We start from the raw sequence: 23,165 nt of genomic DNA, 5'->3' as shown, positions 1-23,165 counted from the left end.
ATTAAGCAGATAGTTTCATATTTATTTATTTTTTATTTATCTTGTTCTGTATCTAAATGGCATTAATTTTTTTCTCACAGTTATGAAGGATCATGGGAACTCAAGAGAGCTGCTGTGTGTATCTATGTAATGAAGGATCACTGGGAACTCAGAGAGCTGCTGTGTGTATCTATGTAATGAAGGATCACTGGGAACTCAGAGAGCTGCTGTGTGTATCTATGTAATGAAGGATCACTGGGAACTCAGAGAGCTGCTGTGTGTATCTATGTAATGAAGGATCATGGGAACTCAGAGAGCTGCTGTGCGTATCTATGTAATGAAGGATCACTGGGAACTCAGAGAGCTGCTGTGCGTATCTATTTAATGAAGGATCATGGGAACTCAAGAGAGCTGCTGTGTGTATCTATGTAATGAAGGATCACTGGGAACTCAGAGAGCTGCTGTGTGTATCTATTTAATGAAGGATCATGGGAACTCAGAGAGCTGCTGTGTGTATCTATGTAATGAAGGATCACTGGGAACTCAGAGAGCTGCTGTGTGTATCTATTTAATGAAGGATCATGGGAACTCAAGAGAGCTGCTGTGTGTATCTATGTAATGAAGGATCACTGGGAACTCAAGAGAGCTGCTGTGTGTATCTATTTAATGAAGGATCATGGGAACTCAGAGAGCTGCTGTGCGTATCTATTTAATGAAGGATCATGGGAACTCAAGAGAGCTGCTGTGCGTATCTATGTAATGAAGGATCACTGGGAACTCAGAGAGCTGCTGTGTGTATCTATTTAATGAAGGATCATGGGAACTCAGAGAGCTGCTGTGTGTATCTATTTAATGAAGGATCATGGGAACTCAGAGAGCTGCTGTGCGTATCTATGTAATGAAGGATCATGGGAACTCAAGAGAGCTGCTGTGTGTATCTATGTAATGAAGGATCATGGGAACTCAGAGAGCTGCTGTGCGTATCTATTTAATGAAGGATCATGGGAACTCAAGAGAGCTGCTGTGCGTATCTATTTAATGAAGGATCATGGGAACTCAGAGAGCTGCTGTGCGTATCTATTTAATGAAGGATCATGGGAACTCAAGAGAGCTGCTGTGCGTATCTATTTAATGAAGGATCATGGGAACTCAGAGAGCTGCTGTGCGTATCTATTTAATTAAGGATCGTGGGAACTCAAGAGGGCTGCTGTGCGTATCTATTTAATGAAGGATCATGGGAACTCAGAGAGCTGCTGTGTGTATCTATGTAATGAAGGATCATGGGAACTCAGAGAGCTGCTGTGCGTATCTATTTAATGAAGGATCGTGGGAACTCAAGAGGGCTGCTGTGCGTATCTATTTAATGAAGGATCATGGGAACTCAAGAGGGCTGCTGTGCGTATCTATTTAATGAAGGATCATGGGAACTCAAGAGAGCTGCTGTGTGTATCTATGTAATGAAGGATCGTGGGAACTCAGAGAGCTGCTGTGTGTATCTATTTAATGAAGGATCATGGGAACTCAGAGGACTGCTGTGCGTATCTATTTAGTGATGATAGACGCTGATACAGTTAGTCTATCTTCATCACTCTTTACATTATACCATGTCTTGGCCCTCGCTTCATATTCGTCACCAAACCCACTGGCTCCAGGTCATCTATAAGTCTTTGCTAGGTAAAGCACTGTCTTATCTAAGCTCACTGGTCATCATAGCAGCACCCACCTGTAGCACGCGCTCCAGCAGGTATATTTCACTGGTCACCCCCAAAGCCAACTCCTCCTTTGGTCGCCTTTCCTTCCAGTTCTCTGCTGCCAATGACTGGAACGAACTGCAAAAATCACTGAAGCTGGTGACCCATATCTCCCTCACTAATTTTAAGCACCAGCTGCCAGAGCAGCTCACAGATCACTGCACCTGTACATAGCCCATCTGTAAATATCCCATCTGTAAACAGCCCATCTGTAAATAGCCCATCCAACTACCTCATCCCTATAGTGTTCTTTTTTTTACTCCTTTGCACCCCAGTATCTCTACTTGCACATTCATCTTCTGGACATCTACCCCTCCAGTCTCTATCACTCCAGTGTTTAATTGCTATCTTGTAATTATTTTTCCACTATGGCCTATTTTTTGCCTTTACCTCCCTTATCTTACCTCATTTGCACTCACTGTATATATACTTTTTGTTTTCTTTTGTTCTACTGTATTATTGACTGTATGTTTTGTTTATTCCATGTGTAACTCTGTGTTGTTGTATGTGTCGATCTGCTATGCTTTATCTTGGCCAGGTTGCAGTTGTAAATGAGAACTTGTTCTCAACTAGCCTGCCTGGTTAAATAAAGGTGAAATCAAATTAAATTAAATTTTAAAAAATCTATATCTGTATCTTAATATCATCACATGCAAACTCTAGGGCTGCCACAGCGGTGGTCAAGGGTCATGGAGGCGATGCTGCTGATGGTCATCAGTAGTCTATCAAACTTGCTAACTGCCTGGTACTCAGCACTCTATTGTCCCTCTAATCACTCTGACATCAATGCAAATGTTATGGTAAATCTAATCAAACACTTCATGAGAGCCCATAAACTCATGTTGCACAACATTTATATAGGCTATGCAATTGCGGGAGAAAACAGAGTGATGGCCTCTAATAAAAAGAGGAGGATCCCATCAGCTTTCTATAGGCTAGGGCTACTATATTTACTTCTCAACTGTCCTAACATTAAGCACATCGTTTGTATTTACAACAGAAGTATAACCTACCTGGCTAGTATGAAAATAAACCAGGGGAAAAGCATCCTCCATTCACTATTTAAGTATTTTATAGATGCATTTTTTCCTGCTGCCCCTGTCTTGATACAGGTGCATGATAAATGGTCCATTCTAAATCAAAACAAATTTCACACATATATTATTTAGTAAATCTAAAGACAAGATTAAATCAAGAATCGTCTGCTGGGTGACAATATTAGCCTTTCACTTGTGAATGATATATTATAACTTGTGAATGATGCCCAGTATAAGAAACAATGCCTTTTATTTCGCAACTTTTTCGAATCAGTCGCACACCTCATGTAGCCTAGCCCATAAGCCTATATGTTTTCATAAGGTTTGTAATCACAGCTAAAGTGGCCAAATAACCTATTCAAATGAAGCACATTAATCCGCTTTACAACGGAGTGTAGAGCCTAACTGGCAAACATAAGCAGCGTGTGAATTTCATGTTTAGTGCAGATCAGTTTCTCCATATAAAATGCACATTTATAATAAAAGCATTAGATGCATAATCACAGTTGCGGTCACTTTAGATAATGGTGTTTTCCCCCTAATGGAACATTCACGCTTATGTCATGTGCGCATCGCTGTGCTTATAATGTGAAGAAATATCCTGATCGTTTAGCAACATTTTAAGCTAAACGTTCTGATCTGTTGCGTCAGACACATTGCATAAAAAAAGTTGTTTTGATGCTAGTGGTTGTATTAATTAGGGATCTATCGAATCCCACAACTTTCCCAGACTATGTTGGGAAAATGTATGGGGGATAATAGATTGACATAGACTAGTGCTTTTGCTGTTCGTTAGGCCGACTCATCTTGTTGGCTGACAAAAAGCACATGTGGACAGTTTCTTCCCAATATCTTCAATATGGACCTCGGAGTTGGATAAGGACCTACACTGTTGCTTCCCGGTGTCCGTCTTCACTTGTAGCCTGTGAGAAATACCTGATCAAACTGATGGAGACCCATGTGAGTGAGAGGTGGAGCACTCAACACTCAGGGAGAAGGGCACAATGGCCACTGCCTAGGGTGCATTACAGCCACACAAAGGGTGATGACGCCATGAAATTCGAGGCATTATCAAGTTTTTTTCGAATTGTGAACGAGAGACTGTTGTAGTGTGTGCAGCCTGCACAAAAACAACAAAGCAGAGCTCATGTCTTTTGAGCATTTTTTTCCCAAATCATCATTAGTCTCATTAATGTATTAAAAATCAACACATATAGCCCAACGTTTGTAGAATAACTAAAGTTACATTAATAACTCTATATTAAGTATATAGGAGGACCTATTTCTTTGTTAATCACTCAACACAGAATGGCCGCATGTGCGCATTCCCCCAAATCATTTGGAGAAAATATATTTTATTCAGCTTTGTTCAAATGTATTGTTTATACTATAAAATGACATAAAATAATGCCACGGAATTATAGGCTAAGCTTATCTGTAGCCCACAGCCATATGGCATAGCCACATCAGGACCTAACATAAGGACAACTCAGAGTATGTTATTAAATTATTCTGAAATAGTCTACATTTCCTTCATATCATGTTTCTTTAGACCTGTCTAAAATAAATAATGGATTTGTTTTAAAGGTGTAGGCTCCAAAGGTCAGTCTGGAGGTCAGGAGATGCTGTAATGTGTTGATGTTAATTAACCGGACATTACTGTGAGACCTCTAGTTATTTGCTTGACAATCACCAGCTGACTAAAATGTTATGACCGCTGCAGCCCTAGCTAGCGCTTTACATTACACCATATCTAAATAGCATCACATGCTAACTCTTCACATTATACCATATCTAAATCTGTATCTAAATAGCATCACATGCTAACTCTTCACATTATACCTTATGTGACCGACAGCCTCGATATGGTCTTATGTAGAACAAATGTAAGGTAGTGGATTCACATGTGAGGCCATGTGCTAAACAGTGTGAGTAAAGTTAATTTCTCTACCATAGTCGTCATCAACGTTGTTTTAGAGAATGTGTCAGTACGTCCAAACAGGCCTCACAACCGCAGATCACGTGTAACCAGGCCAGCCCTGCGGGATCGTCTGAGACCAATCACCCAGACAGCTGATGAAACCGAGGAGCTTCTTCACCTGCGGGATCGTCTGCGACCAGCCACCCAGACAGCTGATGAAACCGAGGAGCTTCTTCACCTGCGGGATCTTCTGAGACCAGTCACCCAGACAGCTGATGAAACTTAGGAGCTTCTTCACCTGCGGGATCGTCTGCGACCAGCCACCCAGACAGCTGATGAAACTTAGGAGCTTCTTCACCTGCGGGATCGTCTGAGACCAGCCACCCAGACAGCTGATGAAACTTAGGAGCTTCTTCACCTGCGGGATCGTCTGAGACCAGCCACCCAGACAGCTGATGAAACCGAGGAGTATTTCTGTCTGTAATAAAGCCTTTTTGTGGAGGAAAAATGTGTTCTGATTAGGTTGGCCTGGCTCCCCAGTGGGTGGGTCTGGCTCCCCAGTGGGTGGGTCTGGCTCCCCAGTGGGTGGGTCTGGCTCCCCAGTGGGTGGGCCTGGCTCCCCAGTGGGTGGGTCTGGCTCCCCAGTGGGTGGGTCTGGCTCCCCAGTGGGTGGGTCTGGCTCCCCAGTGGGTGGGTCTGTCTCCCCAGTGGGTGCGTCTGGCTCCCCAGTGGGTGGGTCTGTCTCCCCAGTGTGTGGGTCTGGCTCCCCAGTGGGTGGGTCTGGCTCCCCAGTGGGTGGGCCTGGCTCCCCAGTGGGTGGCTGTGCACTGGCCCATGTGAAATACAAAGACAAGGGCCTGAACTGTAACTCAGTAAAATCGTTTACATTGTTGTATGTTGCATTTATATTTTTTGTTCAGTATAGGTTCAATGTTACCTAGCTAGCTAACATTACACTATAACTAGCAATGCAAATGGCTTTCTGAGATACAAATAATATTACCACACAGATCATTTCACGTAACGTTATCTAGTGAATCAGCAAGCTAATGTTATCTAGTGAATCAGCAAGCTAACGTAATCTAGTGAATCAGCAAGCTAACGTTATCTAGTGAATCAGCAAGCTAACGTTATCTAGTGAATCAGCAAGCTAACGTCATCTAGTGAATCAGCAAGCTAACGTTATCTAGTGAATCAGCAAGCTAATGTTATCTAGTGAATCAGCAAGCTAATGTTATCTAGTGAATCAGCAAGCTAACGTTATCTAGTGAATCAGCAAGCTAACGTTATCTAGTGAATCAGCAAGCTAACGTTATCTAGTGAATCAGCAAGCTAACGTTATCTAGTGAATCAGCAAGCTAACGTTACCTAGTGAATCAGCAAGCTAACGTTATCTAGTGAATCAGAATGCTAATGTTATATAGTGAATCAGCAAGCTAACATTATCTAGTTAATCAGCAAGCTAATGTTATCTATTGAATCAGCAAGCTAATATTATATAGTAAATCAGCAAGCTAATGTTATCTAGTGAATCAGCAAGCTAACGTTATCTAGTGAATCAGCAAGCTAACGTTATCTAGTGAATCAGCAAGCTAACGTTATCTAGTTAATCAGTAAGCTAACAATCTAGTGAATCAGCAAGCTAACGTTATCTAGTTAATCAGCAAGCTAATGTTATCTAGTGAATCAGCAAGCTAACGTTAGCCAACTAGCTAACAGTACGCTTTAACTTGCAATGAAAATGACTTTCTGACAAAATTAGAAACATATATTATCTGATAATGTAGCTAGACTCTTATGGATGAACGCTTCACAGCAGACTGGAACCACTTTAAATAAGTAAGTCCGGCCGTGTCGTTTCCGTTTTCTTTGTAGTTACAGCTTGTTTGGTCCGTTGTGTCAAGACACTCAGGTTCACACTGACCATGTGCAGAAAGTAGTACATCACCACTTGTTCTCACTGATCTTTGATAGCGCCTGCTATATTCAGGCTATGTTGTTGAGAGTAATATGTTTCTGTGTGTGCTGTTCTCACATTTTCTCCCCTAGCCCTTAATCCTACACACGGAATAGCTAATTAAACTAGGCTGTGACACCGTTAGAGTCACACAACAAAGATATCCTACACACAGCAGGAAATGTGAGCAGGATCACTAATAAACTGTAGAAAACAGAAGCAAAATGTCACTGTCTATATTTGTTCTATGTGCCTTATGTCTGCTCAACACACACAAACCGTACACACGTTGCATAGTACAGACACACACACACACGCACACACACAGTTTCAAACGCTTCAGGGCTTGTTCCCATTTCTGAGAGGGCTACAAGACTCATGGTACATTAAACACACACTTTAGGCCCAGTGGAGATGTTGCCATGGCTGTCATAAAGCCCCTGAGCTGAGAGAGTGAACGATGTAGCAATCCTTGCTTTGCTTCCTCTATCTGTTGTTAATACTGTCGTGTTCTCATTGAATGTAACAGTAGAAGTTTGATATGATAACTAGTCTTCAGGAAAGTTTCCACTTAACTGATTCCTTAAGTTTCCCCATTTTGTTGATGCTACATCCTGATTTTACAACCCGATCTTCAGGGTACCCAAGACTGAACGTCGACGTTACAGAGACAACAGAGGGGGGGAATCCTGGCGAGATGAAGGCGAAGGGAGAACCGGCCACCTCTTTTCCTCCATTCGATTGGCCAATGTACAGCCAGCTGATAATAAAATGGATGACCTCCGATTGGCAATTTGCTCCCAACGGGACTCTCGTAAACTGCATTAAATTCTGCTTTTCTGAAAAATGTTCTACCTCCAAAATGAGTTTTTGGCTGTTATCTTTACTGTTGTATAGATTCCACGAGAAAAATAACAAGCTGGCACTTAACAAACTTAACACCACCCTTTTCCTTGATGACAGCTTTGCACACGCTTTGCATTCTCTCAACCAGCTTCACCTGGAATGCTTTTCCAACCGTCTTGAAGGAGTTCCCACATATGCTGAGCACTTGTTGGCTACTTTTCCTTTACTCTGCGGTCCAAGTCATCCCAAATCATCTCAATTGGGTCTCATAAAAATGGCAAATATTGACTCATCAGACCAAAGCACAGATTTCCACCGGTCTAATGTCCATTGCTCATGTTTCTTGGTCCAATCAAGTCTCTTCTTCTCATTGGTGTCCTTTAGTAGTGGTTTCTTTGCAGCAATTTGACCATGAAGGCCTGATTCACACAGTCGCCTCTGAACAGTTGATGTTGAGATATGTCTGTTATTGAACTGTTGAAAGCATTTATTTGTGCTGCAATTTGTGTGGCTGGTAACGCTAATGAACTTATCCTCTGCAGCAGAGGTGACTCTGGGTCTTCCTTTCCTGTGGCGGTCCTCAGTTTCATCATAGCGCTTGATGGGTTAAAAAAGTAAAGTAAACTGCCTGTTACTCAGGTCCAGAAGCTAGAATATGCATATGATTAGTATATTTGGATGGAACACTCTAAAGTGTTTCCAAAACTGTTAAAATAATGTCTGTGAGTGTAACAGAACTCATATGGCAGGCAAAAACCTGAGAAAAATCAAACCAGGAAGTGGGAAATCTGAGGTTTGTAGTTTTTCAAGTGATTGCCTATCCAATATCCAGTGTCTATGGGGTCAGATTGCACTTCCTAAGGCTTCCAGTAGATGTCAACAGTTTTTAGAAAGTTGTTTCAGGCTTCTATTGAGAAAGGGGAGCGAATAAGAGCTGTTTCAACAATTGGTCAGGCTGAAAGCCTTTAGTTTAGTCTCGCATGCGGCCGTGAGCACGAGCTCCGTTCCCTTTCCTTTCTAATGACAAAGCAATTGTCCGGTTGGAATATTATTGATGTTTATGATAAAAACATCCTAAGGATGTTTGACATGTTTCTACAAACTGTAGTGGGACTTTTTTTGACTTTTCATCTGGATTTAGTGACTTCGCTTTGTGCATTTGGATTAATTAACTAAATGACTCCACAACTTGGCGGGTATCTGTATGGCTTGTTTTGTTGTCTGAGTGCTGTACTCAAATTATTGCATGGTGTGCTTTCGCCATAAAGCTTTTTTGATAATCTGACACAGCGGTTGCATTAAGGAGAAGTTTATCTCTAATCCTATGTATAACACTTGTATCTTTCAACAAAGTTAATGATGAGTATTTCTGTAAATTGATGTGGCTCTCTGCAAATTCTTTGGATGTTTTGGAGGCAAAACATTACTGAACATAACGCACCAATTTTTTTTATATAAATATGAACTTTATCGAACAAAACATACATGTATTGTGTAACATGAAGTCCTATGAGTGCCATCTGATGAAGATCATCAAAGGTTAGTGATTAATTCTATCTCTATTTCTGATTTTTGTGAATCCTCTCTTTGGCTAGAAAATGGCTGTGTTTTTGTGACTAGGCGCTGACCTAACATAATCGCATGGAAAACTTTCGCCGTAAAGACTTTTTGAAATTGGACACTGTGGTTGGATTAACAAGAAGTTTATCTTTAAAATTATGTATAATAATTGTATGTTTGAGGAATTTTAATTATGAGATTTCTGTTGTTTGAATTTGGCGCCCTGCAATTTCAAGGAAAGAAATTCCACAAATAAACTTTTAACAAGGCACACTTGTTAATTGAAATGCATTCCAGGTGACTACCTCGTGAATCTGGTTGAGAGAATACCAAGAGTGTGCAAAACTGCCATCAAGGCAAAGGGTTGATACTTTGAAGAATCTCAAAAAATGTAATATATTTTCATTTGTTTAACACTTTGTTTGGTTACTACATGATTCCAAATATGTTATTTCATAGTTTTGACGTCTTCAATATTATTCTACAAAGTAGAAAATAGGTAAAATAAAGGAAAACCCTGGAATGAGTAGGTGTGTCCAAACTTTTGATTGGTACTGTACATCGGCGACATGGTCACCACCGTGAAGGTTCGCTGCTTCCCAAATCAAAAGGACCAACCACTGAGGTTGGTGCTAAACTACAGGACAGGTCTACCACACACAGGGCTATCAGACAACCTTGAGGCTGTGACAAGAAGTACAAGAAGTTCCGCTATGCAGAGTCATCAAACGAGCAAAAGGACAGTATAGGAAACAATGTGGAATCATATTACACAGGCTACTGACGCCCGCTGCATGTGGCAGAGGCTACAGTCCCATTACGGATTACAAAGGAAGACCTGTGTTCTGCCCAGTGATTCCTCTTTACCAGACAAACAAAACATATATATTTTAATGCTAGCTTTCGTTAAAATAACAACCCTGTGTGAAGGCCCACACTGACCCAGAGGACTGGGTGATTTCTCTCTCAATGTCACGCCATGGCCATAGAGAGGCTTTTATTCTCTATTTTGGTGAGGCCAGGGTGTAACTAGGGTTCATTCTATGTTCCTTTTTTCTAAGTTTTTGTATTTCTTGGTTTTTCTTTGTTTTTGGCCGGGTATGTCTGTCTGTCGTTGTCTCCGATTGAGAACCGTACTTAGGTAGCTCTTCCCCACATGGGTTTTGTGGGTAGTTATTTTCTGTTTAGTGTGTGTTGCACCTGACAGAGCTGTTTCGGTTGTCTCTTCGTTGTTTTGCTTTTTAGTGTTCAGTTTGGAATAAACATGAGGAACGCTTTGGTCCTCACCTCCTTCCACCAACGGCCGTTACACTCAGAGACCGACGTGAGGAAGATCTTTAATCAGCGCAACACAAGCAAGGCCTCCGGGCCAGACGGTATTCCAGATTACTTATTCAGAGCAGAACAGCTGGCAGGCATATACGCTGTCATTTTCAACCTCTCCTTGTCCCAGTCTGTAATCCTTAAGTGTTTTAAGATGTCCACCATCATTCCTGTTCCCAAGAACTCTGAGGCTTCATGTGACAATGACTAACTTCCTGTAGCACTCACTTCTGTAATCAGGAAGTGCTTTGAGAGGCAACCCACTCTAATTTGCATATACCACCTCAACAGATGCATAGACAACGCAATCTCAACTGCTTTCCACACTGCCCTCACCCACCTAGATAAGAGGAATACCTATGTGAGAATGCTGTTCATTGACTACAGCTCAGCGTTCAACAATACTGTTCCCTCCAAGCTCATCATCAAGCTAAAGACTCTGGGACTGAACATCTCCCTCTTCAACTGGCCCTGGGCGTCCTGACATGCCAACCCCCGTCCACACGAGGGCCCCACAGGGGTGTGTGCTTAGTCCCCTCCTGTGACCCTTGCTCACCGTGGCCTGGAACGACTCCAACACCATCATGAAGTTTGCGGACGACATGACGGTGGTACAGGTTCTATCCCCAAGCTATGTGACTGCTAAATAGCTAAATAAATAGCTAACTAAATAGCTAATTAAATAGCTAACTAAATAGCTATTTAAATAGCTAACTAAATAGCTAATTAAATAGCTAACTAAATAGTTAATTAAATAGCTAATGAAATAGCTAACTAAATAGCTAAATAAATAGCTAATTAAATAGCTAGCTAAATAGCTAATTAAATTAGCTAATTAAATAGCTAACTAAATAGCTAATTAAATAGCGAACTAAATAGCTAATTAAATAGCTAATTAAATAGCGAACTAAATAGCTAACTAAATAGCTAACTAAATAGCTAACTAAATAGCTAATTAAATAGCGAACTAAATAGCTAACTAAATAGCTAACTAAATAGCTAATTAAATAGCTATTTAAATAGCTAACTAAATAGCTAACTAAAAAGCTAATTAAATAGCTAACTAAATAGCTAACTAAATAGCTAATTAAATAGCTAATTAAATAGCGAACTAAATAGCTAACTAAAAAGCTAATTAAATAGCTAACTAAATAGCTAACTAAATAGCTAATTAAATAGCTAATTAAATAGCGAACTAAATAGCTAACTAAATAGCTAATTAAATAGCTAACTAAATAGCTAACTAAATAGCTAATTAAATAGCTAACAAAAGGATACACTGACTATCTGATTTTACCGTTGTATTTGTTGTTTTTTGCACACGCATTATATGCTGACTCTACACACACTCACATACATTCATCATATACGCAGATGCTACACTGTTTATCACATATCCCGATGCCTAGTTACCTTACCCCTATACATATCTATCTCCATCACTCCAATATCCCTGCATACACAGTATGGTATTGAACTGACCCTATATATAGTATGGTATTGACTGACTCTGTATATAGTATGGTATTGACTGACTCTGTATATAGTATGGTATTGACTGACCCTGTATATAGTATGGTACTAACTGACCCTGTATATAGTATGGTATTGACTGACCCTGTATATAGGGTGATATCGACTGACCCTGTATATAGTATGGTACTAACTGACCCTGTATATAGTATGGTATTGAACTGACCCTGTATATAGGGTGGTATTGACTGACCCTGTACATAGGGTGGTACTAACTGACCCTGTATATAGTATGGTATTAACTGACCCTGTATATAGTATGGTATTAACTGACCCTGTATATAGTATGGTATTAACTGACCCTGTATATAGTATGGTATTAACTGACCCTGTATATAGGGTGGTATTAACTGACCCTGTATATAGTATGGTATTAACTGACCCTGTATATAGTATGGTATTAAATGACCCTGTATATAGTATGGTATTGACTGACCCTGTATATAGTATGGTATTGACTGACCCTGTATATAGTATGGTATTAACTGACCCTGTATATAGTATGGTATTAACTGACCCTGTATATAGTATGGTATTAACCTGACCCTGTATATAGTATGGTATTAACTGACCCTGTATATAGTATGGTATTAACCTGACCCTGTATATAGTATTAACTGCCCCTGTATATAGTATGGTATTAACTGACCCTGTATATAGTATGGTATTAACTGACCCTGTATATAGTATGGTATTAACTGACCCTGTATATAGGGTGGTATTAACTGACCCTGTATATAGTATGGTATTAACTGACCCTGTATATAGTATGGTATTAACTGACCCTGTATATAGTATGGTATTAACTGACCCTGTATATAGTATGGTATTAACTGACCCTGTATATAGTATTAACTGACCCTGTATATATTATGGTATTAACTGACCCTGTATATAGTATGGTATTAACTGACCCTGTATATAGTATGGTATTGACTGACCCTGTATATAGTATGGTATTGACTGACCCTGTATATAGTATGGTATTAACTGACCCTGTATATAGGGTGGTATTAACTGACCCTGTATATAGTCTGGTATTAACTGACCCTGTATATAGTATGGTATTAACCTGACCCTGTATATAGGGTGGTATTAACTGACCCTGTATATAGTATGGTACTAACTGACCCTGTATATAGTATGGTATTGACTGACCCTGTATATAGGGTGATATCGACTGACCCTGTATATAGTATGGTACTAACTGACCCTGTATATAGTATGGTATTGAACTGACCCTGTATATAGGGTGGTATTGACTGACCCTGTATATAGGGTGGTATTAACTGACCCTGTATATAGTATGGTATTAACTGACCCTGTTTATAGTATGGTATTAACTGACCCTGTATATAGTATGGTATTAACTGACCCTGTATATAGTATGGTATTAACTGACCCTGTATATAGTATGGTATTGACTGACCCTGTATATAGTATGGTATTAACTGACCCTGTATATAGTATGGTATTAACTGACCCTGTATATAGTATGGTATTGACTGACCCTGTATATAGTATGGTATTGACTGACCCTGTATATAGTATGGTATTAACTGACCCTGTATATAGTATGGTATTAACTGACCCTGTATATAGTATGGTATTAACCTGACCCTGTATATAGTATGGTATTAACTGACCCTGTATATAGTATGGTATTAATCTGACCCTGTATATAGTATTAACTGCCCCTGTATATAGTATGGTATTAACTGACCCTGTATATAGTATGGTATTAACTGACCCTGTATATAGGGTGGTATTAACTGACCCTGTATATAGTATGGTATTAACTGACCCTGTATATAGTATGGTATTAACTGACCCTGTATATAGTATGGTATTAACTGACCCTGTATATAGTGTGGTATTAACTGACCCTGTATATAGTCTGGTATTAACTGACCCTGTATATAGTATGGTATTGACTGACCCTGTATATAGTATGGTATTGACTGACCCTGTATATAGTATGGTATTAACTGACCCTGTATATAGGGTGGTATTAACTGACCCTGTATATAGTATTAACTGACCCTGTATATAGTATGGTATTAACTGACCCTGTATATAGGGTGGTATTAACTGACCCTGTATATAGTATTAACTGACCCTGTATATAGTATGGTATTAACTGACCCTGTATATAGTATGGTATTAACTGACCCTGTATATAGTATGGTATTGACTGACCCTGTATATAGTATGGTATTGACTGACCCTGTATATAGTATGGTATTAACTGACCCTGTATATAGGGTGGTATTAACTGACCCTGTATATAGTCTGGTATTAACTGACCCTGTATATAGTATGGTATTAACCTGACCCTGTATATAGGGTGGTATTAACTGACCCTGTATATAGTCTGGTACTAACTGACCCTGTATATAGTATGGTATTAACTGACCCTGTATATAGTATGGTATTAACTGACCCTGTATATAGTATGGTATTAACTGACCCTGTATATAGTATGGTATTAACTGACCCTGTATATAGTATGGTATTAACTGACCCTGTATATAGTATGGTATTAACTGACCCTGTATATAGTATTAACTGACCCTGTATATAGTATGGTATTAACTGACCCTGTATATAGTATGGTATTGACTGACCCTGTATATAGTATGGTATTAACTGACCCTGTATATAGGGTGGTATTAACTGACCCTGTATATAGGGTGGTATTAACTGACCCTGTATATAGTCTGGTATTAACTGACCCTGTATATAGTATGGTATTAACCTGACCCTGTATATAGTATGGTATTAACTGACCCTGTATATAGTATGGTATTAACTGACCCTGTATATAGTATGGTATTAACTGATCCTGTATATAGTATGGTATTAACTGACCCTGTATATAGTATGGTATTAACTGACCCTGTATATAGTATGGTATTAACTGACCCTGTATATAGTATGTTATTAACTGACCCTGTATATAGTATGGTATTAACTGGCCCTGTATATAGTATGGTATTAACTGACCCTGTATATAGTATGGTATTAACTGACCCTGTATATAGTATGGTATTAACCTGACCCTGTATATAGTATGGTATTAACTGAACCTGTATATAGTATTAACTGACCCTGTATATAGTATGGTATTAACTGACCCTGTATATAGTATGGTATTAACTGACCCTGTATATAGTATGGTATTAACTGACCCTGTATATAGTATGGTATTAACTGACCCTGTATATAGTATTAACTGACCCTGTATATAGTGTGGTATTAACTGACCCTGTATATAGTATGGTATTAACTGACCCTGTATATAGTATTAACTGACCCTGTATATAGTATGGTATTAACTAACCCTGTATATAGTATGGTATTAACTGACCCTGTATATAGTATGGTATTAACTGACCCTGTATATAGTATTAACTGACCCTGTATATAGTGTGGTATTAACTGACCCTGTATATAGTATGGTATTAACTGACCCTGTATATAGTATGGTATTATCTCACCCTGTATATAGTATGGTATTAACTGACCCTGTATATAGTATGGTATTAACTGACCCTGTATATAGTATGGTATTAACTGACCCTGTATATAGTATGGTATTAACTGACCCTGTATATAGTATGGTATTAACTGACCCTGTATATAGTATGGTATTAACTGACCCTGTATATAGTATGGTATTAACTGACCCTGTATATAGTATGGTATTAACTGACCCTGTATATAGTATGGTATTAACTGACCCTGTATATAGTATTAACTGACCCTGTATATAGTGTGGTATTAACTGACCCTGTATATAGTATGGTATTAACTGACCCTGTATATAGTGTGGTATTAACTGACCCTGTATATAGTATTAACTGACCCTGTATATAGTATGGTATTAACTGACCCTGTATATAGTGTGGTATTAACTGACCCTGTATATAGTATGGTATTAACTGACCCTGTATATAGTATTAACTGACCCTGTATATAGTGTGGTATTAACTGACCCTGTATATAGTATGGTATTGACTGACCCTGTATATAGTATGGTATTAACCTGACCCTGTATATAGTGTGGTATTAACTGACCCTGTATATAGTATGGTATTAACTGACCCTGTATATAGTATGGTATTAACTGACCCTGTATATAGTATGGTATTAACTGACCCTGTATATAGTATGGTATTAACTGACCCTGTATATAGTGTGGTATTAACTGACCCTGTATATAGTATTAACTGACCCTGTATATAGTATGGTATTAACTGACCCTGTATATAGTGTGGTATTAACTGACCCTGTATATAGTATGGTATTAACTGACCCTGTATATAGTATTAACTGACCCTGTATATAGTGTGGTATTAACTGACCCTGTATATAGTATGGTATTGACTGACCCTGTATATAGTATGGTATTAACCTGACCCTGTATATAGTGTGGTATTAACTGACCCTGTATATAGTATGGTATTAACTGACCCTGTATATAGTATGGTATTAACTGACCCTGTATATAGTATGGTATTAACTGACCCTGTATATAGTATGGTATTAACTGACCCTGTATATAGTGTGGTATTAACTGACCCTGTATATAGTATGGTATTAACTGACCCTGTATATAGTATTAACTGACCCTGTATATAGTGTGGTATTAACTGACCCTGTATATAGTATGGTATTGACTGACCCTGTATATAGTATGGTATTAACCTGACCCTGTATATAGTGTGGTATTAACTGACCCTGTATATAGTATGGTATTAACTGACCCTGTATATAGTATGGTATTAACTGACCCTGTATATAGTATGGTATTAACTGACCCTGTATATAGTATGGTATTAACTGACCCTGTATATAGTATGGTATTAACTGACCCTGTATATAGTATGGTATTAACTGACCCTGTATATAGTATGGTATTAACTGACCCTGTATATGGTATGGTATTAACTGACCCTGTATATAGTATGGTATTAACTGACCCTGTATATAGTATGGTATTAACTACTCACTTTTATTTCTTGTGTTTTAAATGTGGTGTGTTTTTGTTTTATCCTGTTATTGTTAATACTACATTAATATAGATTACTGCATTGTTGGGTTTAGAGCAAGAACTTCCATTCACCGCACTTGTGCATGTGACATAAAAACTTTAAAACACACACATAGTCAGACACACACACACACACACGCTGTTCTTCCCATGCACCCGCTCTAGGGGCTCAACCTAGAACAGTTTGTACAGAGAGAGAGAGAGAGAGAGAGAGAGAGAGAGAGAGAGAGAGAGAGAGAGAGAGAGAGAGAGAGAGAGAGAGAGAGAGAGAGAGAGAGAGAGAGAGAGAGACAGAGACACAGAGACACAGAGAGACAGAGAGAGAGAGAGAGAGAGAGAGAGAGAGAGAGAGAGAGAGACAGACAGAGAGAGTGACAAAGAGAGAGAGAGAGAGAGAGAGAGAGAGAGAGAGAGAGAGAGAGTGACAGAGAGAGAGAGAGAGGATACCATTCAAGTCAATGCAGGCGTCTTTTGTATTTAGCTGTCTGTACAACGACATTCATATAACAACCTTCAAAGTACATAAATCCTATTATGCAGTATACGCAGTCGATCGTGTTCACTGGGTAAGACCGGAAAGGTTATTGGAAACCGACAAAACGGAGGTTGACTCATAGGTTCCCAGTCCGTGTCCACCCCCGTACCCAGCGTTTTGGATAGACATATGACTGGCTGTAATCTATAGTATCTGGCCATAACACTTAGTTATAACATATGACTGGCTGTAATCTATAGTCTCTGGCCATAACACTTAGTTATGACATATGGCTGGCTATATTCTATAGTCTCTGGCCATAACACTTAGTTATGACATATGGCTGGCTATATTCTATAGTCTCTGGCCATAACACTTAGTTATGACATATGGCTGGCTATATTCTATAGTCTCCGGCCATAACACTTAGTTATGACATATGGCTGGCTATATTCTATAGTCTCCGGCCATAACACTTAGTTATAACATATGGCTGGCTATATTCTATAGTCTCCGGCCATAACACTTAGTTATGACATATGGCTGGCTATATTCTATAGTCTCCGGCCATAACACTTAGTTATGACATATGGTTGGCCATAACACACAGTAACTGTAACAGCCTATAGTCAATGCTACTATTTGACTTACCTTTGGATTCACAATCCGCGCAGAATTTGTTCTCCTCGAGTGATAGTAACGAGGTAAGGACAGCTTGATATCTGTCAATGTCTTTTACCAATTTACCAGTCAGCATCCTCACTCTCTGCCTCTGTGCTGCCTCGTAACACCTTTCCGACACCCGTCGCTGTCGTCCTAATATCAAGATACTAGGTGATGGAATAGCCTGATTTAGATCAACTCCGTTGGTAGAATAAAATCCAGACCCCAGGAAAATGACATTCAGAACAAGCTATGCAGCTCCGGTCCTCTTTATCCTCTTCAAAAGAGGGAAGCGATTTGTTCTTCGCGCACGTTAAGGAACAATCCCTCAAGTCGAAGCTACTAGTAGCCAGTTAGCTTGCAGCAATGCATGAATGTTGGGGCTGGCAAGACAGGTTGTAACCTATTTGCACTCGTATTCTTTTTGTCGAAAAATGTCTGTTTGGAAGTAAAATATCCCAACAAATTTGAATATTTTCTGTCGCCCTCTTGTGTAAAATGTTAGCGCAGCAAGCGAATTTTACATGCATCAGTGTCAAGTACTCTCGTCTCTTTATTGTGCCAACAAGAAAAGGCAATAAGTAATTTAAGAAAACAAATACAAAAATATGGTTGAAACAAATAATAATAGATCAATAAAGAAAAAAATACTGTGTTGAGAATACTAGGCTGTAGAGAGAAACCTTTTCTACCGGCTTCAGCAAAAGTGGGTTGGTAAATACTCAGTAAGGTCTCTACTAACCAAATATGCGTAGTTCTAGTTCGTGCCACCCCCCCCCCCCATAGCCCCAAACCAAATCCAACTTTATTTGCCACTTGCCCCGAATATAACAAGTATAGACTTTACCGTGAAATGCTTCCTTTACAAGCAATTAACCAACAGCGCAGTTCATGAAGAAGAAAATATTTACCAAGTAGACTAAACTAAAAAGTAACACAATGAGAATAAAAATAATGAGGCTTTATACAGGGTGTTACGGTACAGAGTCAATGTGGAGGCTATATACAGGGTGTTACGGTACAGAGTCAATATGGAGGCTATATACAGGGTATTACGGTACAGAGTCAATGTGGAGGCTATATACAGGGTATTACGGTACAGAGTCAATATGGAGGCTATATACAGGGTATTACGGTACAGAGTCAATGTGGAGGCTATATACAGGGTGTTACGGTACAGAGTCAATGTGGAGGCTATATACAGGGTATTACGGTACAGAGTCAATGTGGAGGCTATATACAGGGTATTACGGTACAGAGTCAATGTGGAGGCTATATACAGGGTATTACGGTACAGAGTCAGTGTGGAGGCTATATACAGGGTATTACGGTACAGAGTCAATATGGAGGCTATATACAGGGTATTACGGTACAGAGTCAATGTGGAGGCTATATACAGGGTGTTACGGTACAGAGTCAATGTGGAGGCTATATACAGGGTATTACGGTACAGAGTCAATGTGGAGGCTATATACAGGGTATTACGGTACAGAGTCAATGTGGAGGCTATATACAGGGTATTACGGTACAGAGTCAATGTGGAGGCTATATACAGGGTATTACGGTACAGAGTCAATGTGGAGGCTATATACAGGGTATTACGGTACAGAGTCAATGTGGAGGCTATATACAGGGTATTACGGTACAGAGTCAATGTGGAGGCTATATACAGGGTTTTACGGTACAGAGTCAATGTGGAGGCTATATACAGGGTGTTACGGTACAGAGTCAATGTGGAGTCTATATACAGGGTGTTACGGTACAGAGTCAATGTGGAGGCTATATACAGGGTGTTACGGTACAGAGTCAATGTGGAGGCTATATACAGGGTGTTACGGTACAGAGTCAATATGGAGGCTATATACAGGGTATTACGGTACAGAGTCAATATGGAGGCTATATACAGGGTATTACGGTACAGAGTCAATGTGGAGGCTATATACAGGGTGTTACGGTACAGAGTCAATGTGGAGGCTATATACAGGGTATTACGGTACAGAGTCAATGTGGAGGCTATATACAGGGTATTACGGTACAGAGTCAATGTGGAGGCTATATACAGGGTATTACGGTACAGAGTCAGTGTGGAGGCTATATACAGGGTATTACGGTACAGAGTCAATATGGAGGCTATATACAGGGTATTACGGTACAGAGTCAATGTGGAGGCTATATACAGGGTGTTACGGTACAGAGTCAATGTGGAGGCTATATACAGGGTATTACGGTACAGAGTCAATGTGGAGGCTATATACAGGGTATTACGGTACAGAGTCAATGTGGAGGCTATATACAGGGTATTACGGTACAGAGTCAATGTGGAGGCTATATACAGGGTATTACGGTACAGAGTCAATGTGGAGGCTATATACAGGGTATTACGGTACAGAGTCAATGTGGAGGCTATATACAGGGTATTACGGTACAGAGTCAATGTGGAGGCTATATACAGGGTATTACGGTACAGAGTCAATGTGGAGGCTATATACAGGGTTTTACGGTACAGAGTCAATGTGGAGGCTATATACAGGGTGTTACGGTACAGAGTCAATGTGGAGTCTATATACAGGGTGTTACGGTACAGAGTCAATGTGGAGGCTATATACAGGGTGTTACGGTACAGAGTCAATGTGGAGGCTATATACAGGGGGTACCGGTACAGAGTCAATGTGGAGGCTATATACAGGGGGTACCGGTACAGAGTCAATGTGGAGGCTATATACAGGGTTTTACGGTACAGAGTCAATGTGGAGGCTATATACAGGGTGTTACGGTACAGAGTCAATGTGGAGGCTATATACAGGGTGTTACGGTACAGAGTCAATGTGGAGGCTATATACAGGGTGTTACGGTACAGAGTCAATGTGGAGGCTATATACAGGGTGTTACGGTACAGAGTCAATGTGGAGGCTATATACAGGGTGTTACGGTACAGAGTCAATGTGGAGGCTATATACAGGGTGTTACGGTACAGAGTCAATGTGGAGGCTATATACAGGGTATTACAGTACAGAGTCAATGTGGAGGCTATATACAGGGTGTTACGGTACAGAGTCAATGTGGAGGCTATATACAGGGGGTACCGGTACAGAGTCAATGTGGAGGCTATATACAGGGTGTTACGGTACAGAGTCAATGTGGAGGCTCCATACAGGGTGTTACGGTACAGAGTCAATGTGGAGGCTATATACAGGGTGTTACGGTACAGAGTCAATGTGGAGGCTATATACAGGGTGTTACGGTACAGAGTCAATGTGGAGGCTCCATACAGGGTGTTACGGTACAGAGTCAATGTGGAGGCTATATACAGGGTGTTACGGTACAGAGTCAATGTGGAGGCTCAATACAGGGGGGTACCGGTACAGAGTCAATGTGGAGGCTATATACAGGGGGTACTGGTACAAAGTCAATATGGAGGCTATATACAGGGGGTACCGGTACAGAGTCAATGTGGAGGCTATATACAGGGTATTACGGTAGAGTCAATGTGGAGGCTATATACAGGGTGTTACAGTACAGAGTCAATGTGGAGGCTATATACAGGGGGTACCGGTACAGAATCAATATGGAGGCTATATACAGGGTGTACTGGTACAGAGTCAATGTGGAGGCTATATACAGGGTGTTACGGTACAGAGTCAGTGTGGAGACTATATACAGGGTGTTACAGTACAGAGTCAATGTGGAGGCTATATACAGGGCGGGGGGGGGGGGGGGGGGGTCAAATGTATATTGTCAGGTGGCTATTTTAGAAATGTAGAAGCTGTAGACAAGCTTTTTGGTCCTAGACTTGGTGCTCCGGTACCACTTGCCGTGCGGTAGCAGAGAGAACAGCCTATGACTTGGGTGACTGGAGTCTCTGCCAATTTTATGAGCTTTCCTCTGACACCGCCTATTATATAGGTCCTGGATGGCAGGAAGTTTGGCCCCAGTGATGTACTGGGCCGTTCGCACTACCCTCTTTAGCACCTTACGGTCAGATGCCAAGCAGTTGCCATACCAGGCGGTGATGCAACCGGTCAGGATGCTCTCGATGGTGCAGCTGTAGAACCTTTTGAGGATCTGGGGACCCATGCCAAATCTTTTCCGTCTCCTGAAGGGGAAAAGGTTTTGTCGTGCCCTCTTCACAACTGTCTTAGTGTGTTTGGACCATGTTCGTTTGTTAGTGATGTGGACACCAAGTAACTTGAAACTCTCGAACAACTCCACTTCAGCCCCATCGATGTTAATGGGAGCCTGTTCAAATGCAATACACTGTAATATACTGTACATGGGATCCACTTTAGCCGACAGGTAGTACCATGTTTTGTTTTGCAGTGAATTGAGTGGGTGGAGTAAGTACTCTGTGTTTAACCTGTTGCCCAGCACAAGATACCTAAGATACCTATTTAAGTTTCACAGGCTCTATTGAGTAATTCCAATAACGTATTTTATTACAAGTGTATTTCTTTAAAAATATATATTTGCCTAAACAATAGTTCTCTCAACATACCTGTATGTAAAAGAACGTCATATTTCAACCTATGTGTTGTCAACCCAGGAAAGAATGTGTTGTGATAATTGCGTTGTTTGCTCTCTATAACCTGTTAGTTCATATGCCTTGACACTGAGATATATAGGGACTAAAAGGATTGAGACAATAAGAAGACACTGTGATATATAGGGACTAAAAGGATTGAGACAATGAGAAGACACTGTGATATATAGGGACTAAAAGGATTGAGACAATAAGAAGACACTGTGATATATAGGGACTAAAAGGATTGAGACAATGAGAAGACACTGTGATATATAGGGACTAAAAGGCTGAGACAATGAGAAGACACTGTGATATATAGGGACTAAAAGGCTGAGACAATGAGAAGACACTGTGATATATAGGGACTAAAAGGCTGAGACAATGAGAAGACACTGTGATATATAGGGACTAAAAGGCTGAGACAATGAGAAGACACTGTGATATATAGGGACTAAAAGGCTGAGACAATGAGAAGACACTGTGATATATAGGGACTAAAAGGCTGAGATAATGAGAAGACACTGTGATATATAGGGACTAAAAGG

At 40.1% G+C, this 23,165-nt stretch overlaps 1 protein-coding gene across 1 annotated transcript in view; it reads right to left on the bottom strand.

The window, feature by feature from the left end:
- LOC124042656 (stromal membrane-associated protein 2-like) overlaps positions 1 to 18,713 on the bottom strand; it is a 37,424-nt gene extending 18,711 nt beyond the window's left edge. Inside the window, exon 1 of the mRNA XM_046360736.1 lies at positions 18,090 to 18,713. Within this exon, the coding sequence (XP_046216692.1) occupies positions 18,090 to 18,195 (106 nt within the window). The 5' untranslated portion in view covers positions 18,196 to 18,713. The remainder of the gene's footprint in view (positions 1 to 18,089) is intronic.
- Between the last annotated feature and the right edge of the window lie 4,452 nt (positions 18,714 to 23,165).

Source organism: Oncorhynchus gorbuscha, linkage group LG09 (assembly GCF_021184085.1).
Source record: "Oncorhynchus gorbuscha isolate QuinsamMale2020 ecotype Even-year linkage group LG09, OgorEven_v1.0, whole genome shotgun sequence".
In the NCBI taxonomy this organism is placed as follows: Eukaryota; Metazoa; Chordata; class Actinopteri; order Salmoniformes; family Salmonidae; genus Oncorhynchus; species Oncorhynchus gorbuscha.
Note: the sequence above shows the minus strand (reverse complement) of the source record. Positions and strands in the feature narration are given on the sequence as shown.